The sequence below is a fragment of the Scomber japonicus genome, chromosome 18, assembly GCF_027409825.1.
Source record: "Scomber japonicus isolate fScoJap1 chromosome 18, fScoJap1.pri, whole genome shotgun sequence".
Classification (NCBI taxonomy): Eukaryota; Metazoa; Chordata; class Actinopteri; order Scombriformes; family Scombridae; genus Scomber; species Scomber japonicus.
The window spans coordinates 20929325-20954368 of NC_070595.1; the positions used below are offsets into that span (position 1 = coordinate 20929325).

At 38.5% G+C, this 25044-nt stretch overlaps 1 protein-coding gene across 1 annotated transcript in view; it reads left to right on the forward strand.

The window, feature by feature from the left end:
- Positions 1-338: 338 nt before the first annotated feature.
- The window catches only part of baiap3 (BAI1 associated protein 3), a 33492-nt gene continuing 8786 nt past the window's right edge, over positions 339-25044 (forward strand). The window contains exons 1-16 of the mRNA XM_053339250.1: positions 339-478; positions 8847-8989; positions 16668-16755; positions 17325-17408; positions 17602-17709; positions 18237-18296; positions 19723-19789; positions 20878-21091; positions 21318-21362; positions 21736-21813; positions 22476-22584; positions 22711-22818; positions 22898-22990; positions 23572-23675; positions 23766-23883; positions 24055-24179. Of these exons, the coding sequence (XP_053195225.1) occupies positions 8856-8989; positions 16668-16755; positions 17325-17408; positions 17602-17709; positions 18237-18296; positions 19723-19789; positions 20878-21091; positions 21318-21362; positions 21736-21813; positions 22476-22584; positions 22711-22818; positions 22898-22990; positions 23572-23675; positions 23766-23883; positions 24055-24179 (1535 nt within the window). The 5' untranslated portion in view covers positions 339-478; positions 8847-8855. The remainder of the gene's footprint in view (positions 479-8846; positions 8990-16667; positions 16756-17324; positions 17409-17601; positions 17710-18236; positions 18297-19722; positions 19790-20877; positions 21092-21317; positions 21363-21735; positions 21814-22475; positions 22585-22710; positions 22819-22897; positions 22991-23571; positions 23676-23765; positions 23884-24054; positions 24180-25044) is intronic.

Below are 25044 nucleotides of genomic sequence, written 5' to 3' on the forward strand. Positions count from 1 at the left end.
AGACCACACACAGGTAGCTGATACATTAATTTATAAAGAAATGGAAATAATTACTAGTTGCCCGCACAGCTCCTACCCTTGTGTGCCAGAATTAACCGCATTTTCCTCAGCAAATTCCTGATTTTTCATTTGTTTGTACCTCCTGCACCTTTTTGGAGTCGTACGGTCATCGGGCACCCAGCGATATTTCCGACACCAATCTAGGACAGTGAAGTATCCCTGCACTTCCTTTGGCCATATTTGGCTGAATATCGGTGAAGCGTGAGCTCAGGAAAGCATTTCGAAGCACTAAAATGAGCTTTTGTCTGTCGTCTATCACAAGAAAAATAACCAAACGTTGTTTTCACATAAGTTGATCGCGTCACAGTCACTGAAGAGTCCTGCTGCTTAAAATCAGAGCATTGATTCACTGGGACTCTGACACACGCAGCAGCAAAAAAAACATTGCACACTGGAAAACTGTCAAGAAGAGACACAGGTAAGCTGAATTTTCCATTATTTAACAGCATGATAAATTATACCTTTATAGTCGAATTAAGTGAAGTAGAATGCATGTATCAGCTGCTCTGACTCAGTTGATTCATTGGCACCTGTTGATCTGAATTGATTCAAGTAGTTGAAAATATTTTGAATAGACAGATGATAAAGTTCTCTTGATAGCCAGATTATAACACTGTATGGTCAACACTGAGTGTATGATTGACATGTTAAAGCTCATGAGGATTTACAACTCATTAATTAGATGTTATCCACTTACTGTGAAAAGAAATTACATGCTGGACTAAAGGCTATAAGCCACACTAAAGTTCCCTTTCAGATCATTATAAAGATCTTAAGCACCATATTGGAAACCTAATTAGAAGCTTAAGTTGCTCTGTGTGAAATCATATTTAGGCAGACACACTCTGACAATCCCCTTTTTTAGGGAGGTGTTACAAAATGTAGATTTTATCAAATCTCTGAGGTACTGACAGTTTATATTAGGTACTGAATTTGTCTTTTTTGTGTGTGGTTGTGTGCACTCTCTCCATCCATACAGCTTATCAGTCTGCACATCTCAAAAGACAGAAACGCCCTACTCCCATCCAATATCAAAACACACACACATACACACACACACTCATGCACATATGCAGGTGCACCAGATCAGCATCACATCACATAGAGCTAAAGCATAAAGTCGTCATTGGTGACATGAATTGTTTTTGTTCGTGACATGAGAGCACTGGTGATAAACATCTTGTATTTTCCTGCTCTGTTTTACTTCAGTTTCCAAGTTTCACCAAAAAAAACAAGTTTTATCTCTCGGTGAAGATAAAGGCAAGTTCAGACCTCTTGATCATAATGCGATTTTGACCCCTTTTGCAGCCGACACATAATGCTTGCTGAGCCTCATACTGTGTGTAAATCAATCTAATGCTTTGCAGAAGCTTGTGGAGTGAGCTCACAGAGAGAGAGAGAGAGAGCGAGAGAGAGAGAGAGAGAGAGAGAGAGAGAGAGAGAGAGAGAGATCTCAACTAGCTTTTCCCCAAAGGACAGCAATTCTGAGCCTGTAATTTACCAGTGCTTTTAATATTGGCAATAATTACCAATACAGCGGATTAAAGGGGTAATAAATAAGGATTATGTTTAATAATTCATTACTGCATCAATTAGATTTTTTTTCTATTAGGCTGCAGTCTATCTCTCGTTTACCATGTCGAACAAAATTATTGTGAATGTCTGAATTCTGCAGAAATTATATTTTCCAATTTTTCAATAACTAAATAATGTTCTGTCTCTGTGTTACCTTCTCCTTTTTTTCTTAAGAAGCTACCCAGCACAGGTCATAACTCCACTTTAGACTAATTGTCATGAGTCTTTCAGTCATTAATTAATCATTGGCCCTTATTATTACACAGTAGATTGGTGGTCATTACTCATACTCCTGTCAATAAAAGACAGGGCTCAAGCCAGCTTCCCCAGTGTTTTTTTTTTTTTCTTACAGCACATTCAAAAGAGACATCATAAAAACATAATGGCAGTGCTGTACAATCATAGTTATTTTGGTCGGAAGTACGCCATTAATTATAACATGTGTGAGCAGTTGTATGACTTCAGAGCATCACTTCTTGTATTGTAACGCACTGTCTAGTAGAGGCAGATTGATGTTTTTGCGTAAACTACATAAGTGGGATTATTGTCTCGGCATAAAGACTTAGTGGCTGCTATTTTTTGACAGTAGTATTATTGCTGGAGTGGGTGTTTTCAGGGTGACAAAGGATCTATTATGTGTTGTATAATAAGCGAGGATTTGTTGTATTGTTTAAGTTTTATATTATGTGCGTGGCTGTCAGTAATTTCCGCTGCTTTGGCTGTGTTGCAGACGCCCTTTTACAAAAAGCTCACAACCGTCAATTCCTGGGATTTTCTCTGGCAATCAATGTCTTAGCCAAAGTGGTCGTCATGTGCCTTGACAACACAGACTGCAGGAGCTTTTGGGAATAGACTGGTTTCTGGATTTCCTTTTTTCTTTAGGTCAGAAACTGGTCAATTGTGTTTTCTGCAGTACAATATAGATCAAAGCGAAATCTACACTTTTCCACCCCCAATCACACATAATAACATTAATGTCCGATCCTTTTCCCCGGTGATGAGGCTCTTAGTTTTGTCTCAAGGGTTGTGGTAGTCATGCTTACTAACCCCGGTACCACTACAGTGTGATCTACACAGTCATGATTTGAGTATTTCCCTCTGGCTGATGTCGTTAATTAAGTTCTGAGGAATATGTAAAGTCAAAATGTGGATGTCTTGTTTTATTAATTTACAAAAAACTGCCATCATAAAAAGAGAATTCAGAAGACAGTTAATTGTTCTCTTTCATTTCGGTGACTCAGGAGCAATGTAAGGATTAACTGCATTCTCCTAATTACGCTGATTACGAGACAAAAAGTCTCTCCTACAGCCTTCCTCTCTGTCTTTCTCCCCCCATTTGACACACTCAACAACACTCCAAAGGACGAAGCTTTTCATGCTCAAACGCTCAAACACTTGGACAACTGCTCAACAGCAAAGACTAATGACTTAGAAATGTGTGTTGAAAAGCACACAAAGACTAATCTTGAGGTGTCTGTTTGAAGCTGATAATGACCCACTGGTGCAGACAACATTGTAAACCTTGGTACTTTATTGATTTGCTAAAGTATCTCTTGCTGTCTTTTGTCCGACGTTTACGTTCGAGGCATCAAAAGGGAAAGGAATGAGAAGCAGAAACAAGAGTTCAGATGTACAGGATCATTGAGTCCCGTTGAAATATTATTCACCCCTGTGGACTGGATTGACATCACAAAGTTAAACAGTGATTGACATTTACAGATTGCTATGTAGGTGAGGTGAGTGTTTTATTTGCATCTGGACAAATGCTTGCAAACCAGCTTCTCTTTCACAGTTGTGTTATGGGAAAAAGTAAGAAAATTGTGGCGTGCTGTGACTGGCAGAATGAAATGTGTATATATAATATTTTGCTGCATTAAGGTGAACACATTATAACATCAAGGGTCTTTTTTTCAGCCTTTGTAGGATTCCATTTACCTGTATTTACCAGCTCCTTTTCCTCTGCTGTTACCATAGAGACACTCCATCCCTATCAGCAAGGCGCCTTTGGCTGCTGGGCTCATTGGCTCTCACAGGAGAGAGACACTGGTGAGCAAGTGTTTCCCTGGCACGACTTCGGCACCAATGTAACAAGAAAGGCATTTACTTGGCTTTGACAGTGTTTCCTTGGCAGTGGGCACCGCACCGCGTCGACCCGTTTTGTCACTATGGGTTGACGGCTGAGACAGAGTGAAATCCAGTTGGGAGAAATCCACTCTTGTAATTGAAATGAGTTCACCAGGGAGACGGCAGCTCCACCGTGCCTGTTAGCTGTCAGCGCAGTCCACGCTCACCTGCCTTCATGTACTGGGTATGATGTGATGCTTGAGAGGAGTTTTTGCCTGTGACACCATAGTTTGAAGTCAGAAAACATTTTACCACAGTGAGCAAATATGCCTCAGGTATTTCAGCTGCAGGGCCTTTCAAAGATGTCATACAGAGAGCCTAACACTGTTAAATAGAAGTCAGCCAGCAGAGCATGAAACAGCGAACATTTTCTCACCTTGCAAAGCTGTAGCCTTAGATGTTCAGTGACAAAATGCACTGCAGTGTTTTAAAGCCAACATAAGCCCTTCCCTTTGCCACCAACTGGGATTGCACATTTGATGAAGGTGACAAAGAGATACAAATTAAAAACATATTTAATATTTTGTTTGTCATGGGCTGTGCATAAACAAATACATTTTGTAATTCACAGATAAAGAAATGTACAATATGTCATCTCACAGAGTGTTGTTACTTGTGTTTCAAGTCTAACTCCAATAACAAAAATCCAAATCACAGCTGCAACTACAGATTATTTTCTCAATTAATCTATAGGTTGTTTGGTTTATAAAATGGTAGAACATGTTTATTACTGTTTCACAAAGCTCTGCATGCAACCTAAAATGCTCTGATGTACCCAGATCAATAGTCCAAAAGTCAAAGATACTCAGTTTTTTATAACAGGGGACTAGAGAAACCAGAACATTTTCACATGCAAAAGCTAGAGCCTGAGAATTTGGTATTTTTCTTTAAAAAAAGGACTGAAAATGATTATGATAATTGATGATAATTACCAAAATATTTGGCACTTAAATTGTATGTGGACCGACTAATTGATTAATCAACTAATCATTGAAGCTCTAGTCCAAATAGAGGGGTGGTGCTGCGTAATAAGTAAAAACCATTCATAGATAAAGAGCTAATGAAAGCCTATCATTTCACCAGTTTTTACAGCTGGGGTCTCTAAGACCCCAAATAGAACATTAGGGTTAACAGATTTTTTCCAAATCAGTAGACACATCAGGAATGCACAACTTAACTAATTTCCTTGGCAGAAGTCAAAACAGTCACTCTTGGATGTTTTTTTTGGTTTGTCTTTTTGTTTTTTGTTTCCATTCCTGGGGATAAAACTGCACTACACCATCTTTATGACATATTTCCTGAGCAGCAGTATTGGAGATTGACAGCAGAAAGTATCGTTGACTCTGAGATTCGGCTAGACTTAAAGAGCAAGCGCTCTCTCAAGGCTCTTGTTTATCACTGACATTCAAAAAGCACACAAGAATAAATCCGCCATCAATGAAGCAGAGGCAGACAGTCTCCCCACTCACAGGAGCTTTAGTAAACCATGATGCAATGCAAACACAAGATATGTTGCTGTGTTGACATCATAGTCATTCTGCAGTGTGTTTATCAGCACATGGACATTTTTTTTGTGTGTCAACTTTATTAATCAAAATCTGGCATTACATTCAAAAGATTCCATAGAAAAATACTATTCTCCAAACTGAGCATTAACAACACATTACATATATCACAAAATAAAATAAAATAAATAACTAAAATAAAAAGTCAGAGGTCTAATCAGAAATCAATACATTCAGATTGTCATAAACAGTCAAGGCTTGCTTGGTTTTTATACGTCAGTGTTTTTTTTAAGTTTATTATTTCATTCATATAAACTAAGAACAGTGGGTGACACTTCATGAATTAGCACATGGAAATAGAAAGTGTATACCTTATCTATGTCATTTTGAAAAATATAGGAAATCATTATCTGAAGGAGAAATAGAGAAAATTCCCACAGTTCCTCATTGGAGCATCTTAGAGATGACGCATTGATGATATCTGACAGAGAAAGAGTATTGACACTTCAGTCTAATAGAGTGAAGTGTGGATACTTAAAGTGGATAACAGATGTCAGCTTCCTGGTTCGATAGCCTGCTATGCTTTGGCTTAGCAAATAATGCAACTCGTAACCATGAATTTCTGGCTTGTTCTAATGTGCAAAAGCCGACTGTGTTGTTTTCTGTGTACAATTGGCTGGAGCACCGAATGATAGCTGTCATGCAGACAAATATGCTTCATTTTCTGGATTAATTTGGTACAAGCAGTGTGATTGAAAACATGTGACCTTCAACAGTGGCATCCAAAAAAAAAAAGAAAAAATTGCATTTAAAATGGGCCGCATCAGCCCAGAATCCCCTTCCACAAGCACACTGAGCTAATTGCCCTCTATTACAGTTTGTTAATAAATCAGAAAAAGCACCCAGCCCACGGTTCATTGCTTCTTTTTCACATAAATGTGCAGACATTGGCTGTCAACTATTGAAAAGAGTGTCTGACTGAGTGTGTCTGACTGTCTTCTGAAACAACTTCTCCATCAATCAAACCCTCCCTCTTGTGTCCTTGTCATTCCTCCTTTTTTTTGAGTGTTCTGTCTCTATCTCCTGCTCTGTTTTCAGTGATGTTTGGTCAGCAGCACACTGAATGTTGGAGGCTCATGAAAGATTTCCAGTTGTCCAGGTAGAGCCAGTGTCACAGCATCACAGTCGCATTTTCAAAAGAACTTCTCATCACAGTGAAAATGGAACAAATTGAACAAGCAGGGACAGAAATGATTGGATGCTGTTTAGGATACAATATGCTTCACTCTCTTCTTTAGTTGTCAGGCAGACGTGGGAGCATCTTTTAGTGTTTTGCCTTAGTGACATTTGTGTGATTAATGACCTCACAATCAGATTATTTTCATGCTGTTTTTACTCTCCCGACTAAATAAATAATGAAATGTAACGTGCACTATTAACAATCTTGCTGCCACAGTGGCTTGAACTGTTGTGTTACACTTTAAAAATGTGGCAGCTTGTAAATCATTCTGTTCCTGTGAGGAATTAGTGACCAGCTTCAATATTGAACTGCAGGTATTTATAGACCCCCATTTATGTCAAGCTTAAAAGGATTAACACCTAATAAAGGCTAGATATACTGCAGATACGTAATGACGTTCAGTGTCTGACTCTGACAAAAGGGGTCATAAAGGGGCATTACAATAAAATATGATATTCAAGCCAATTATGTGGCTCTTGGTTTATTCATATAGAATATATTATCATTAAAAGGTGCAGAAAATAGAAGAAAAGCCTGTTTATATTTAGCTTTTTGTCCTTAGTGGCACTCATTGCAAACTCAGCTTTGGTTATAGTTAATAGGCTAAAGTGAGCTGATATAAAAAGCATTTAATGCCTAACTTCTCTTCTCCACTCGTGCAAAATGCAGATGTGCACAGTTTCATTGAATATCTCTGACAGAACAGTTTATTTTATTTTTTGAATCTTCTTCTCTGGGGAGCACTGACAGTGCACAATATTGTTATAGAGGTCATATAATTCAGTTATACTTTAAGGACACCGTGAAGCCAAAATGAGAGTTCACTTTATGGCAAGTGGCTCAGAGGAAGACCCACTCGCTCTCAGTGAATTGCTTAGCAACACAGTGCCAATCTCTCAAAGGTTGCCAGATAGGCTCATTTTTCTAAATTCATGTTTCATGGGTTATGATAACTCAAGTATACCTTTCTCTAAAGATGCTTGGATAAAGGTACTGCTGCTGTTACAAAGGCCTTAAATTAAGATTCATAATATAGTAATGTTTTTATCCAATATTAGTTTATTTTATTGTACTCTTGTGCTTGTATCCTAGGCATATACTACTGCATGTTCTATGAAAGATCTGTGTGATATACAAAATCCATAAGTGCATGCCTTATCATCAATGAACATAAGGGATGTATTTGTGTTTTGTCCCATGTTTTGGCAGATTTATTGGCTGGATTTTTCAATTCATGTCCACAACATTTATTCTAAGATTGGTATCAGAAGTTTTAAAGTTGTAAAAGACATGAACAATAACTTATGGTCTATCCACTGTTTTTTTGATTGACATCACATGTGGAGCGTGTGAGTTCACATAACCATTGGGCATCATTAACACCTGATGTTGATGTGCCTCTTAGCTAAGCATGTGACCCCTCCACCCGCCTACTGTTTCAAGGGGGCTGCTCCCTGTTAGAAACTTCCTGGTGTGAAAGCTTGTTATTTATTATTGTGATGAAGAAGAAGAACATTCATGTTTAACCAACCCAGTCTAAGCCTCCTGTTTAACTGTGGTGCACCGCCACACTTCTTACTGTATGTTCTTAATTACTTGTTGAGACATGGTAGCTTTGGTATAAATGCCAATTAAATGTTTATTATTTGCACTGTGAGGAGGAAGTGCGAATTATACAATTAAGAAATTCATTACATTTAATTCTAGATCATGATAACACTTTTCTGCATGAATTGTTATTGAATGTGTTTCTCATTATTTAACAGAAAATGACTTTATTAGAGAACTTTGTGGGTTAGGGTAAGTGATCTGAGCTGTAACATAATATAGGTTCTCCTCATTTGGACCTTGCAGATATTTTATTTTTTTTTAATTTAATGATGGTACTGTTTCTGTGATATTGCTGTTCTGTTCTCTCCTGTGAATCTCAGCTCTGGGAAGCATCTTGATTTGCATATTTTGTACAAAGTGCAATCCCCAAAATAAGGATCGATTGACTCTGAAGTGACCACACTAAAAAGGTGGAAGATAAATTGCACACCCTGTGGCATCAGCCAGCCTCAGACAGAAATAGAACACACCTTCTGCTGAGGAAGAGTGTAATTATGTTAAAAGCGCGTGGGGGGTGATTATGCAGCTGATTGGGCTGAAAGAATCCCCCCAACCAACTGTATTCCTAGAAACAAATGGACTCATGAATATGATTCCAGAACTGACATGAAATGTATTTTTATTCACTTCCTTACCTCAATCAGATGAATTGCTCCTTCTCACTACCAATCAGGGGTTCAGCAACTGCTATGGGGTGACAGTGTCTTTGCTCTTTGTGTCTTTGTTGGCAGTGAAAGATCATGACGACGCTGCTAGATCTGAAGAGTAGTGTGCTGAGGCAAGTGCAGAGGAGCCAGTCGCTGAGGAGCCGGAGGGAGCCACCGCCCACCGCAAGCAGCCCCCTCACACACAGCCCTGACCCCTTACCTCGCAGGTTAGTCACTGGAGTGCACACAGACAGTACGTGCTTAGATATAAATGATACTGTATATCATAGAGGGCTAAGATTCTTTCCAAATAGTCTCTCACATCATTGTTCCTTGTAGACCCGGGTTATTGGGCTCTATAGAACCTCATGTATATTGCAGCACTCGATTATATTTATGTGCACAGACACAAGTACATAGAAATGAATGTATAAATAACTATTTGCTCCTAGGACTCATATTTAGTAATGGTTCCCAATGTTTGCACTGAATGAGGTAAACTAGTTTTTATGTCTGCTACATCTTCTGCTTGACACTTTTTTGCAAATTTAAAGATGCAAAACTTGGTTTAATCTGCCTGTTTTCTCAACTGGCTGTCAATGTTTTTAGTAGTTGTTTTAATTCATGTTGTTAGTAGTTATTGAGTTTTTTTAAAGGAATTTTACATGGTTTTTGTGATGCAATATTTTTTATGACTGCAGTGTTTTTCACTTTGTTATTGAGCTGTATTCTTCAGACAGATATTTTGTGCAACTTGTTTTATGTTGTTTGTCTTGTGTTCATTATTATTTCTACCAGAACACTTCTGAAAAGGTGATTTTTAATCTCAGTGAGGTTTTCCTGGTTAAATAAAGAAAATAAAAAATAAAGTAATTGAAGTTATTTTGAAGGGTTTTCATGGATGTGCCATTTCTGTCATTTTATGGACACATTTAGCTTGGTTTCATTTAATACGTTATGAATTTTAAATCTAGCAATGCTGAAAATGCTGACCCTCAGAAGCATACTAACTTAAGTGATGCAATGATTCATATTTTAATCAATTAGTTGATTGACAGAAAATGTATCTATTTTGATAACAGATCATTTTTGAAGCACAAATGCCCAAAAGAATTCTGATTCCAGGTTCCTAAATGTGAGAATTTGCTGTTTTTCTTCCACATACGTAACAGTCAATAAAACATGTTAAGATTATTGGGGCAGTTTCCCAAAAGCATCTTAAAGGTAAGATCATCTTAGTCCCATTGTAAATCTAAGGGCTGAGATCCTGTTAGCTATAAGATGAATTTGGGAAATGGGGCACTGGACTGTTGGTTGGACAAAACAGGTAAACTGAAAACATCACTATATAGGCTCTAAATGGTAAAATACTTTTTTCACTATGTTTATAACATTTCAATGACCAAACAAGCAATATCAGAAGAGTAGTTAATGAGAAAATTAAGCTAGTCGCAGCCTTACTTACCTTTCTGCCTCATGATTTTAGAGGTGGGGCTGTTATGCACTCTGCTTCTACCTTTTATATAATCTACTACATAACTGTCAGACACAAATTAAGCCTTGCTTTCTGGAGTCTGAGCAATAAGCAGGAAACAGACTGTTTACTAATATATTAATTTTTCCAGGAATATAGCTACAGTTAATATTTGCGTGATTGTTGCCATTTAAGGCAAGTAATAGCTTAAATAATGAGAGTCTTTGTTTAGGAAATTAAAGTGCAGTCAGTGTAGCTCAAAACGATAATGACAGCCTTTCGTGAACAGCTGCGTAAGCTCAAAAGCTGTGATTCATGTCTGTTATTCATTTGTTTTTCCATTGACTGTCCTGCTAAAGCCACAGGTCGTCATTTCTTGTCAGTCGAATGTTTTAATGTGGCTGGCATTTATTCCAGAGTTGTGACTTGCTGTGACCGGGCCATGCACAAGCTGCTACTCCCCAAAGGATACATCAACCAAGCTATTACATGCACAGTCAGGCTCTGTAGGGATCTCAAATGCTGCTTTCTTGTATATCAGTTAACACCACATGGCTCTGATGTCCACATGTCTCCTACACCATACAGCACCACCACTGTTTTTACTTGAGGGATAAAGATATTGTCCTGTATTGCAAAGCAGAAGTTCGTCACCTTATGCATGCGTGTGAATGAATATATACAGTACATTGAAGTTATGTGTATGTATGTGTATGTTTATGTGTAAAGACATTGACATCTTGTGGTAACTCATATACAAAGCCAAAAAGAAAATTATAATAATAAATATTCAAAGACTAGCTGTATAGTTATCGGTATCATCCGTATAAATGACATTTTTTCCTCATTTCTGAAGCTTCAATGTTTTGTAGATGAATAGCCAACAAAAAAACACTAAGTAGATTTGTAGGTCACTGAGATTGGACAAATTCACTTCATCTCCATCCCCTCCAGATGGGAAAATTGATCTCAGCTGCACATAAAGATGAATGGCATAAAACATATTTCCTAACACATTATCTGTAATTTATGGTAATACATGTGCACAGTTTGGTGAACTCCAGATCTCTTATGTTTTCCGTTTTCTCTCTCTCTGTCTTTACTGTTTACAAGTTCATCCCAAGTGCAATATTGTGAATGAAAAGGACGTCTGCCTGTTTTGATTTTTTTTTTCATCTGTTTCGCTTCATTTTGGTTTTTAATCTATTTTCATTTTAGTATACTGTCTTTTAAAGTGTGTTGTTTTTAGTTGCATCTGCAGTACCACCCCAAGAGTTGCACAAGTAATTTTGTTGTACCGGAAATGTGCAATGACTATGAAGGCATCATTTTATATTCTCTATTCTCTTAACATGTTGTTCATGTTTCCAATATTAGAAAATAACACAGCAAATTCATAGTTCTTGAACAAGCTGCTTACTTTTTGATGATGATCCATTCATCTGTTATATGTTGATTTGTTATTGTTTTATGTAAATTCCTGTGTATAGATACGGTATGTCTGAATGTGTTTGTAGTAATGGCTATATGCTGTAAACTGTGCATATATGTGTGTCTTTGTATAAATGTGTGTGTGTATTTATAGACTTTACTGTATATGTATAAGTGTATATGTGTATGTATGTTACATGTATTTGTGTATATGTATAGTTCAGTGTATGTATGTGCCATGTAATATGTGTAAGCATTAGTTTGACAGCACTGTGTAGTGTTGGGAGTATAAGGTCATTAACAGGGCCTCAGTACATTTTTTGTATGTCTGTCTTGATCTTGTCTAATCCTCATAAAAATGTATTCAGTTTTTCTACGCTGTTAAGGAGTTTTTTTCTTCTTGTCTGACTCATTACAACAAATAAAGTGGCACAGGTAAAATAAGTCATCAGATTTTTTTTTTCAATCTTGTTTTGAAGCTTATGTGTAGCCAAAAGTAATAGTATGATCCTGAGGTTTCTATAGCAACCTAAACATGGGCTGCTGCCACGATGTGAACTTATACTTGTAATAACGACTATGTCTATTTTTATCATGGAAGATAACCTCAGATGGGGAGCTGAACATTGATCAATTTTGGATTTCAGAGACAGACCAACAGGGGACTTTATACATTTCTATTTAATCTATATTCTTGATGCTGTCTCAGTATGTTTTCTCAGTATATTTATCATTTTGAATTATTTTTCTAACCTAATTTTTATATCATATCTGCTCCACTAGCATCCTTTTTATCTTGTTTATTAAAAACTGATTTGAACTGTCAGTATTGTACATATCACCTTTTTCTCATTTCCCATGCCAGCACCCTGGTGCTACAGGCTTCCCACTGAGCCTCAGTCGTGCATGTACCCTGAGTGCTCATCATTAGAGGCAGGCTGTTGATCTTTGTTATCCATTCAGACTGCCGCTGACCTGCCTGCACTCTCACTTTAATTGAGAATTTGCAAATGAGGCCGGTTAGATTTGGTCTGCTCCATCTACAGTTGTTGACCCAGTAGTACGGTCGGCTGTCAGACCTTAGCTCTCAGAACAGAAACTGGCACACTGGAGGTGTTTAATTCAGTTGGGCAAATGACGCCTTTATGTCTCTTTGTCCTAGTTATGTCTCTGGCATTATTGCAGCATAGATCCCACAGGGAATTATATTTGAATGTATATTTTGGCTTATTACTGTGTGCTTTGTGTGCACTGTTCACTGCCATCTCTGTCAAGAACAATGGACTTCATACTGACCTAACTTTCTTTTGAATCTGAAATTAATGGATTTGACTCCTTAGGCTCATGTTTTTTTTAATGAATGCAGAACAACACAATCAATTTAAAATGACACTGAATGGAAACCCCTAATACACCTGTGATTACTGTCATATTGGCACACATACGATACATTTAAAGAATTAGGCTGCTACTGCTGTACTGCTGTATATTTTTCTTCTTTGCAACAAATCCAATTAAATAAAGTAACAATGTCCTTCCGCTGCCTTCATGTGGGTTTAACCACTTGACTACCCAAGTGCTCCATGGAGTATTTTAACACATGCGTATTGCTACTTTTTCTTTTATAAAAAATACTCTATATCAGTTGAAAGTTCATACTTGACTGTGGATGCATTAACTGACACAAACAATCTCACCAGTTTGTTAGTACCTGAGCTTATAGTCTTATCACATGAGAAGTTCTTAAAATTCCCCTCTAGTCAGAGATGTTTCTCCTTCTTCCTTCAGTTTGATGTTTGAGCTTCACTCCACAGAGTGATGTATGTGCAGAGTTTTAAACTAGAAGACTGTTTTCACTTTGATCTGTTGAAAGTGGAGAAGTTCCCCTGTGCTCAACTTAAATCTCAGTTAAAAGCATCTATGTGCGACGTGTGATGTGGAAACCTGAAGCCTTCAGTGCACAATCACTGAGAAGGAACTTTTCATTGAAGTTGGAAACACATTACGCCCAGCAGTTCAACTTTTGAAATATGCCATATTTGCATATTTATAGATTCTGTATTCGGATGAAGGAGTATAAATCACTTTAATGGTTTTAACATGGTAACTGGATGTTTTTTGTGGAGAACATTCAAGCAGAGGATTTTTATGTCTTAAATATGTCTGGAGATGATCTTTAAAGTGCAGAGAAGTACAGAAATTTAAACAGCTATCAAATGTGGGTACACCGGCAATATTTGTGGTAAGATCAGTTCATTTTAGTTGTTTTATTAGGAAAATATAATCAATTCTGTCCTTATCCTACATTTACAGTCATTGATGACAGACTATACATCAAGGGGCTAAGAAGAGACTATAATGGTATAGCATTTATAAGGTATGACCTTATACTGTCAGATATATGCAGGCATAACTTCCCATGAGCTGTAGATGTACCTGTAGCATAATACGTGACTGTGTTTTTTTATGAAATAAATCAAAAGTTCAACGTCCGTACATTACTCATTTTGTAGACAGGATCCATATGTGGCAACACCCTTTTCCTTTTTTAAAATAGGCTGAATCTTCAGTCAGCCATTGACCTGCACAGTGAGCTGTGAAACAGAATTGTGAAGCCCCCAACTTAGATATCACTTCACACCATGCTACTGTTCTGTCTGCCAGCAGTTTGAGCTGGGAGACTGCTGTTTGTTTCTCAAGCTATTGAATGGAGATATTCTATTAGAGCTGTTGAGCTTATAATCTCCACGTTGAGGATTTTTTCACCTGTAATGTCGTCTTGTTTAATCAAATGTGTAATTAGAGTGAAACAAACGGTTGTGTGTAGTATTGAGGTGGGTGGTGGCGGGCGGGGGGGGGGACCTTGTCATGGAGGTCCTCGCTTGTGGAAGCAGCTGCAGGCTGATATTATGCAGTGACAACCGTAATCAATCAGATTAAAAAATAATCTTATTTTATTAGAATGCATACAGATGTCACATTGTCTTTCATGCTGTAGACGACAGTGATGTATGCGCTATTAATTACTATGTATGCCCTGCCACATTATGTTGAAGTTGGAAGTGAGGGGTTGCTGTCACCTTCACATTCTCAATTAGTTATGTTTGAAGACATATTATCATAGATAGAGAAAGTTCAGACTGTTCGTGTTTTTTTATTTATGTTTTGCTTCCCATTTACACTCTAGACAGGAAAACATAATTGAAACGTTTGACTGAATTCTGAAAATAAATTAGAATAAAATGATGGTAAAAAAAAAAAAGACCTGTTTCCTAGCAACATCAAATCAGTGTGTTATTCTACTGGTGTGTATGTGTGTGTGTGTGTGCATGTGTGTCAGAGAGAGAAAGAAAGGTTGAAAGACATCGGCATCATTTTGTTTTTAGTTGCATCAAATCGGAATTGACTGGATTTGCATTTTTTGCTTTATTTCTGCTCATGGGTGCGTCATCCCAAAGCTCAAAATAAAAGATCCCAGACTCTCTGGACAAATGCTTAAACTGTATGAGTGACAGGAGATGGGACAGATTTCTGGATACAAGAATGCCTGGGACAATTAAAGATGGATGTGGAGAGATTTGAGTGTCTCATATCGCAAACATTACAATCCAATTAAGCTTAATTGTACTATATGTGCAAATGAAACTGTAAAAAAAAAAAAAAGCAGCCCCAAATCTCTAGATAGAGAAACTAGCTTTGTTTTGGGGAGTCAGTCACAGATTGTAGACCCAGTTTGAGGTTTCAAGCTTCCAAACACTGACTGAGGGGTTTCAGATGAGAATGATAACTTAGATTATATTCGGTATTTCGCAGTATTGACAAACACACCAGTGAGGCTGGAAAATTAGTTTTAAATGAAAGCGGAAAATGGAAATACAGAGATTGCCAAACATGCCAAGGGACCTACAGCTTAAAGCTTGATTTAAAAGCTGTGGTGGTGTAATTTGTTCTCAATAGAGGTTGTCTTTTTTCTAGAATATACTGTGTTTTACAATATGCCTGACATTGACAAAATATCAGCAATTTTAACTGAATGCATCCGTCTTTGAAGCTTAAATGGGGTTGACGCAGTGGAAACGTAAAAACCAACTCTCCCAGCACGGCAGCCATTAGTCTTCATCAATACCTCAGGGGTTTGCCATCCGCTCCCCCACTATGGCGAGAATCAGTGGGTGCTGGGATGGGCTGCCACGCACCTGCTGTGATGCGATGACGCTAATAAAGGAGCGTGATGGGGTCTCTGCGGACGGCTCTTCTGCATATTATGAAGGGGTTGGCAGAGAGATGAGGAAGCTGGGAGGGTGAGGGGCCGACGGCATGGCTGATCCCGGTGGTTCTGGTACAGCGCACATCAGAGCTGCCTGCCCCCCAGTGATTTCCATTTGAGGCCAAGAGGAAGATGCCTGTTGAGAAATTTGGGGGGGTTAGAGGGGTATTCCCAAGGTGTATAGCCATCTACAGTACTCCCTCCCTGAATGTGGCTGTATCACCATGACAACTGGGGCTGGTGGGGAGTCCGGGGATTCACTCACACCTGGAGGAAAACAGAAAACATAATTTGCAAATTACACACAGCTCTGCTCATCATAGTAGATTACCATGGTTCATGCAGAGTGCAGACATGTTGTGTCTCTGACAGCTTTGGTCCGGACATGCTTATGCTTTTGCTTTTCTAGTCCTTGAAATGTGATGATATTCAATAGCTAATGAGGAGCTGAACTGTAGGCGAAGGAGTCCAGTGGTTCAACATTAACAGTAAACATAATCTGTATTGACAGAAGCTCATCCAAAGTGCTGTCTGCAAACATGATGCCACCAGTGTCACTGGATCCCACTGTGTGTGTGATTACCATCAAGAAATATTCTGTTATTAGACTAATGAGATGATGCATCTTAACTCCAACCTTATACTCCACATCTCAACTCACTGTTTCTCATAAATGAATATGATTTCCTATTTTTAGAGTCGTGTTTGTCAATCTGCTCCGTCTTCTTGGCAGGATTTCTGAGGAGAGTGTGTCGTTCTTTGAGCGTACGAATGCCATCCTGCAGAAACAAGAGAACATGCTGCGGGCTGCCCAGGCTGAGGTAACCTTCACCCAACGTCCACCTTTCCGTCTGTCACACATTTGAAGCATGTAGTGAGTAGGCCTCGGCGCTGTCTTTCAGCCCCGTGCTGTGGCCAGTATGATGTCTGCAGACAGAAGGAATGGGTTGAGTAGGGTGCCCAGAAGACTAGAAGCTCAGCTGTGACAAGCTGCTGTCGAAGGCTATGCAATGACAGCAGTGATGCTTTATTGACATCTTTGCAGTGTGTGCTTGATTATTATTTCTCCAAATTGCTGTATGACAGGGGAGCGAAAAGCAAGGAACGTCCATAATACATTTCATGTTTGGGAAGACATCATACTATCTTTTGAGACTTCCAATTTTGGCTGCAAGAATTAGCATCTCTTGATCTTTTGTTTTTTAAGTGATGCACTATTGATAAAGTTGTTTAAAATCAGTGGAGAGGTTACTCCTTCCAAGTGGTGATTGAAGGTTTACTGTCAATAATATCTTACTGTGACCTCAGCTTCTCCTCTGACCAGTTCTTTCTCAATACAGCTTCGAGGAGCAGATTTTGTGTTAGGTAAACTGTTTCTGTCCCCTCACAGTGCCAAAGAGGAGCCTGCACAGTGCCGCCTCCCCAGGAGCATGTGGACCAGGCCTTTGTTCCCGACAGGATCAGCAGGGCAGAGGTGCGTTAGCTAGGCTTTGCTGTTTTCAGTGGATTTCAGCAGGGATTACAGTTTTAAAAGTCACAATAACCCAGCACAGTCATGTTTTTTATCCCCGCTATCGATGTGTAGCAGAGCAGAAAGCACAAAAGCAAGAGAACATGAGCGTTTATTTTTCAAGGGTTGTTATTAAGTGGAGTGTGTTTTCATGTAGCTGGACCTGCTTTATGAGGAAGCTGTGTACACGGTGGTGAACCGGGTGGGAGTGCCTTCACCAGAACAAGTGAAAAGTGATGAAGAGCTGTTTGCTTACCTCCTTAAGGTATCTATCCATGTGTTTATATACCATCCTTTACCTTTCCACCAAGGACAGGTTAAATGATGCAGAAAGTGATACATGTGAAAGTTAAATTTAATGACCATGAGCATATCAGAAAAAACAGACTCTATTTCCTGGGCTTCATTAAATCTCTGTCAGTAACATTGACACTGTCCTTGTACAGAGTGTTGTTTATTGTGAGCAAGAATCTGAGCAGATGCTTTTGGCTCCAACCTGACAAACATTAAAGCCCAGTCACACTGTGCACTACTATATACTACTATATTCAGCTATGTTATTACGTCTGTTCAACCGATGTCACGCTAAGCTTTTTAGCCTCCTTTGTGTCTGGAGTGGGCGTCTTTTATTTAAAGTTTGTAGCATATGTTTCCAGCTGGGCAGGTACAAGCAGGGACTCTGAAGTTACCAAAGATGCTATGAAATCATTTCAGTGGTGTTTTCATCGAATTTTGACTGTGTTTCCATGATGGCAATAAAAGCATTTTTTCTTGCTTGCCCATCTCTCCAAGGTGTTTGATATGGGCGAGGAGGAACAGGACATCATCCTCCAAAAAGTCCAAGAATCCAAGGTGAGACATTTTTCGACTCTGTGATACCAATAGTCCTTTCTGTTATTAAAGAGATATGTTGGCAATAATCATGTACATATCCATATTGTGATTATTATTATTGATGATATGCCATGAAAATAGTTCCTATCTTGTGTCTGATTACAAATTTAGCACATTAAAACAGAGCAGAAACATGTTTGCTTATCAATGTTTCAGAGATATTGGGCAATGAATATTGATCCCACTATGAGGTTGTGGTGCATTAAGCCATGTGTATTTTCTTTTTTGTGAGCCTTTTTAGTTTTTATGTATTTTTCTTGCTGTTCCAAGCAGCCATTAGTTCTTGTACTGTACATAAAAGGTACTATGAATAGCCGACACACAAGAAAAATGAGCCTGTGAATATGTGGTTGAAAGTACTACTATTGTCAGAGTACTGTATGTTTGTCTGAATGAGAAATTACATAAAGGAACACATTTTTTATATCTTTTTTCATACTGACATAAATGTTCTGAGGTCATTTTGGTGAAGGTGCTGCATTTATTGATTTGACACATACTTTACAAGTTTAAAGAGCTGAATGAAAGAAAATGTTGCGATTCATAACCAAGCAATTGAAAAAGCTGCAATTGTAAAATAAGTTCAGTAAAGCCAAACATTTGTTATTATATTGAACAGTCTGCGCTGCTGTGGCCTTGATAAAATAGATTTTCATATATTTCAGAAGCTAATGGAAACCAAACCAGTTACTAGCTGGAATGACTGAAATACTTTCAAATCAAATTTTTGAAATACAGCAACTTTTTAATAATACATAGTATGCAGTAAGTGACTTGTTTGCTAAAGTGCATGCAACACCACTGATACAGCCCTTTCAGTCATTACCTTATTAAGCTGATAAAGCTCATTACAGAAATGAACTCATTGGAGGTCACAAAGTGCAGTTTTAGATGTCACTAAATCCTCAGTTGTGCAGCCACAGGTGTTTTAGTGCATTCACTTTTTTTTCTCATGCTCATATTTTGAACAGTGCAGTAGTAATAAGGTGAAAGCATGGCCTGGAGAGCCACAGTTGGAGTGCACTGTGCCTTTGAGCTGAGAGATGTAAGACCTGTACACCTGGAAGCCTCATTTTCAATAAATCTGTGTATTTACTGTGACTGACAGTATCTCAGATATCTTATTAAGTACTGTGAGCCCTTTTGCTATACTGCTGGAAATGTTGTGAAAATATATTTTCCTTTGCTAGGACGTAAATTTTTTCTACCTCATGAGTCACAGAGTCTTTATACCTGATGAAGCATACATAAATTGATTTGTTACAGTCTCACTCCACAATGCATGCTGAAGGTTTACTATAATGGAGATACAGCAGAATCAAGGTAAAGAAAGTATAATGATTTGTTGTACAGTTTCTTACCAAAACAAATTATTTTTTCACAGCGAGCCAGTTTCTCTTTGAGAGTTTCTGTGATGAAAGCAAAGAACCTGATGGCCAAGGATGCAAACGGTGAGACATGTCAAGTGTTAAATAACCATTTTAATGAGGAAATGGTTATTCAGCAACTATATGGCAGTTCCATATAAAAAGCTTTTAATGGTACTTGCTCAATGAATACTCAAGTGATTTAAATTCCATTAGCTAACATCATATAGTTTTCAGCTCTGTGGCAATAAGGTTGTTTGAGGTAAGTGAGGCCAGTGCAGATTTTACCAGCAGTGATGAAACATTTTTTCTGATTAGGATGCTGTCCAATCTGCTTATGTCTTGCTGTGGTGTTATGCAGAAATTCATTTCCTGTTTATTCACATAGAATTTGATTATACTAAATTCAATTCCTACATTGAGTTTATTTATTTTAACAGTCATCCCAGCTTTCCCCCCAAAGCTGAATAAATGATATTTCATATTGTGTGCAACATGTACAAAAACTTGTACAATAAAAGATACCCTGTTATTTTTAAGAATGTGAATTTACATAATTGCTAAGTAACAAGCTGAAGAAACATATTAAAAATGAAATCAGCTCGGATGATAAGCTCTGCCTTCTAATTGAGTCTGACATACCGCATCATTGATGTGTACATTTTGTATACATGCCTTCTTGTTATCTCTCAGTGTATGCACGGTATGCTTATTTGACAGTTGCATGATGGGATTTCTGTATTGTAAGATGGGAATCATATAAGGGGTGTACAGGTTAATGAGTTCAATAATAAATGGTGCCATATTAATCATAATACATGCAGACATATGCAGCACATGTTGGCTAATGAAAAGAGAAATCTTATTCAATTTCCTGAATCATTTCTGTATCAACTTCTTCAAACTGGCTTTTTTTCATTGCCCTTCAGCTACAGTTGACTACTTGTATCCTATATGCAAGTGAGGCTAAATTAATCTCAAACAACCCTTTTGTGAAACAGTCGCACTGATTCCACTGACAAGCACTTTACCAAAACACAACACTGATTGTAATCACAAATAAGCCCAATGGCTTTCCTTGCCATAGTGCTGTCACAGTGCCACCACTGTGATAAAAACAGTTTAAAGTGTTCAATAATCTTTTTTTATGTGTGTCAACCTGTGGCCGACAGGGTACAGCGACCCTTACTGCATGCTGGGAATTCTAGTGGGCCAGAGCCCACGGGAGCCAGAGGAGAAGAAGGAGAGAAAGTTCAGCTTCAGGAAGAGGAAGGAGAAGCTGGAGAAACGCTCCAGCACCAAGGAGGTGTTACCTGCCAGGTGTATCCAGGTTACTGAGGTTAAACCAGAGACTCTTAATCCTGTCTGGGATGAGCACTTTGTCTTGTGAGTACAACATTTGAACCTTTTTCAGAGTACTGGACATGGTGATATGTGTGACATGAAGGATTGACAGTTTCATTTTGTTTCACACTAACACCCAAAGTTGTTAGTTATGTGACCAGCGTAGCAACTTGTCATGTCTGTTGACTGTGGCACTGACAGGTTGAGCTGTTTCATGTCAGTATTTACTGATTGAGATGATCATTTATTTTTACTGTTTTTTTCACAGTGAAATAGATGATGTCCACAATGACCTGTTGCATCTGGATATATGGTAAGATTAGTGCGAGCAGCACCGTGAATATCTTGATTGTCACCCTGCCAGAAGGACCAGGGAAGGTTTTTTCAAATGATTTTCATTACGTAAGGTTACACTAGGTTAAATTTGCTTTAATGTCAGATTATTCCTATTTTTTTCTGGCATCACAGGTAATATACAAAACCAAACCCAAAAAGTATACAGAGAAAAGTCTGTTACAGTATGTCATTTGACAGTCATTTGCTTGTTTTATTGGTACTGTAAAAACTCCAGTGAATGCATTGCACTGCTTCTCTTGAACTATCATGGCTCTCCAAGATGAAACATGTTCTTACAGGAAATGAGAGGTTGGGGTGTAATAACATCTGAATTATCCCCTTTTCTTCAGGGATCATGATGATGATGTGTCTGTTGCCGAGGCCTGCAAAAAACTCAATGAAGTCAGTGGACTTCGGGGAATGGGCAGGTAGAAGAAACTGCATCATGTTATTCATTTTTAAGGGCTGAAAATCAAATGATTTGCTTTTGATTTTGTATACTTTACTGACATATAAGTCGTTTAGAAATTAATTCATCCAGCTGGCGTTGTGGCAATGAATAGATGAGTCATTTAACCTGCCAATCAAAGAGCAATTTACATCTGAATTAAGCCAGAAGTTTCAGTTTATGAAAGAAGAGGCTTGAAACCTGCTTGTTAAATTCTGGGGATCATTTAGTATTTGTCCTTTCACCTAACAGAAAGATTGCCATACAGAATGGCTCAGTGCCAACAGACACAGAGAGTTTAGCTTGGTAATGGAGAAACCAATGACATAGACATGTCTAATGAAAATGTGGGAATGCCAATTATTGTAAAGTCCACAGACAAAAGGATGGCAAGCTGTGGGTGGAACATGTGCAATTTTATTTTTGAACAGAAATATCAAAATAGCCAATTTTCATCAGGAAATGAAACTCATTTTACCAGAACTCTAATTGTACATCATTGTGAAAACAAGGCATTGGCTAAAGGCCTAAAAATGAAAACTGTTAAATAATAGTTCTTATAATTAAACATTAATTGGTAGCTGTGATAAGCAGGGAAGATAACTTTTCTAACCTTCCATGCACATTGCTTTCTCTTGGCAGGTATTTTAAGCAGATAGCAAAGTCAGTACGTTCCAATGGATCATCAGCATCATCAGGCTCTGAGGAGAACGCCGATGACTTCCTCGGATGCATCAACATCCCGTTGAATGTGAGTGTTTTCAGTGGAGAAATTCCAAACAAACAAGTTGCTGTGCTACTGTTACAAATCAAACCACAAATATGAAGGATTTCTTAACAGTGTGTCAGTGCCATCTGGCTTGTTTCCTTCTTGCAGGAGATCCCTGTTGCTGGCTATGACACCTGGTTTAAGCTGGAGCCTCGATCAAGTGCATCTAAGGTTCAGGGAGAATGTCACCTGATACTGAAGCTCTTCACCACCCAGGTATGTTTAACAGTGATTCAGTATATACATGTCTTCTTCTTACATGTATCGGATGGAAAGATTTTTTTTTCTCCTTCAGAGAGACACAGCTTTGTCTAAGAAAGACTCGAATGTGTCCATTCACAAAAAACTGCTGTGTCAAATCGTGGAGTTTGAGCATGCTCATGTTAAGGTGAGTTTCCTACAGATTATTTAATACAACATTTTTGGCAGTGACTTACTCTCAAACAACAGATTAAATTTCAATTAATATGTGTTTTAGTAAGTTGCTTTAAGAGCACAGAGACCTACAACTGGAGTCAGTTAGCTGCTTGTATGGCCTGTTAGTTAAAACTGTCCTCTGAGGGTTGCTAAATAGGATTTAAGATGATTAGACTTTGTTCAGACTACAGGGAAATTAATTGTGTGTATGTGTGAACTGGAGTCTTTCCAGTGTTAAGACAAAACAGAAAATTGAAGACTGAACAGCATACTGTAGTACTTATTTTGCTTGAGAACTACTCTGTCGCTCCAAATAACTGTTGCTGCTGTGCTTGTTGATGTACAGAGTCTGTTTTGTGATGCAGAGTAGCTGTGCTCTCAATATGACGTTTTTTATAAGGATGTATGTGATAATGTTATGATTATGTGATATTTGTTTGATTTTAGGACTTTCTGCAAGATAAACACATTTTTTAGATAAATACATATCCTTGTATAGATTCTTCTTATCCTTATTAAAGTATGAAATCTTAATATTTTACGTCATACCAGAGAGAGCCATACAACTGGAACGGGCAGGTTAGTCCTCCAGCCTGGACTGTACTGACTCACCATGCTGTGCAAACTGATCTCTCACCTCTCCAACAGGCCATTATGTGAGTATTAATGGAGGAACCCACACGATTAAATCAAATATGAAAGCATTAGCATCAGGTAAAAGGTGCATGTTTTGTTTTTTAATGCAGTCGCTGGCAGTGCTACAGCAGCCACCATCGAACCCAGAGGGTGTGCTACTCCCTGCTGCTGCGCCTCCTGAGGACCATCGATGCAGAGTGGGACCCTCCCACTGTGAGAGGAGACCTGGTAGGTTCTTTGCCACTGGCCTCCCAGTAGGAAAAAGCCTTTCATCATGTGGAAACAATCACCTCATTAGTTCAGCTCTTCACTGACATTCATCAAGGTTTTTGGTTCAGCCAAAAATGTCTCACAGCCAGTATACTTGAAGCTATAACTGAGGGCCCTTCCTGTGTCCAGGAGAGGCAGTTGTCAGACAGCTTCAGGCTGTACACAGAGCACTGCCTGTGCCTGATGAAGAACATGCGTCAGATTTTCCCCTGCACCAGCGCTGCTGCCATTACACGCTACGAGCTCATGCTGAGGTAAAGTCACACCGCCATCACATCACGCACTTGCCCGTGCCACCATACCAGGAACACGCTCAACCTTTCACCCCAACAGACACAGTGAGACTACAACCAGTCAGTCACACTCTGTGGAGGAAGCAGTGTTTGGATTCTTACCAAACAGAAATATCTTAATCATTACTCATTACTCATGTCAAAAGAGATATTAAACATTTGTTCCCAAACACACACAAAAGCTGTGACAGATTATCTATGCCAGCACATTGTTTTCTTAGGAGCAAAACTACAAGTGCTGTATTATTTATTCCCTGCAAGCAGTCATTCTTTTACACTACTATCATATTCTGCTTCCATTCCACCTGTAAAACCAGTCACTGAATCCTTTCATACCTTAAAATGCTTCTATCAAGGCAGTATGCCCCCTCCCCCTCGGAAGCTTGAATGTGCTCTGCTAATTTCTGGGCAAAGTTCTGGTTAGATTTTGATATTACTTGTGTACATATGGATATTTTCATCAAGATCATGGGAAATCATTAGCATTCATCCCCTGGGGATCATGAGTATGAAAAGTGAAGAGTTAAATATAAAATCCAGGCACACATTCTCATTGACCAATTGAAACTGGACCAAGTGGAGATTTTGACCCAGTTCTGACATTATATGAAAGTTCTGGTTTCAATAAAATCCTAGATTAATAATCCTTGAAGGAGCATGAATATCTGGACTACATTTGATGGGAAACTGGCCAGTATTTTGGAGATATCTTGCTCTGAATAAAGGTCTTGCACATAATAAATTCACAATTATCATCACAATTATTTGACTTTACCTTCAGCTTACCATCGAATGAAAAAGGAAGATAGAGCAGCCAAAGTGACGA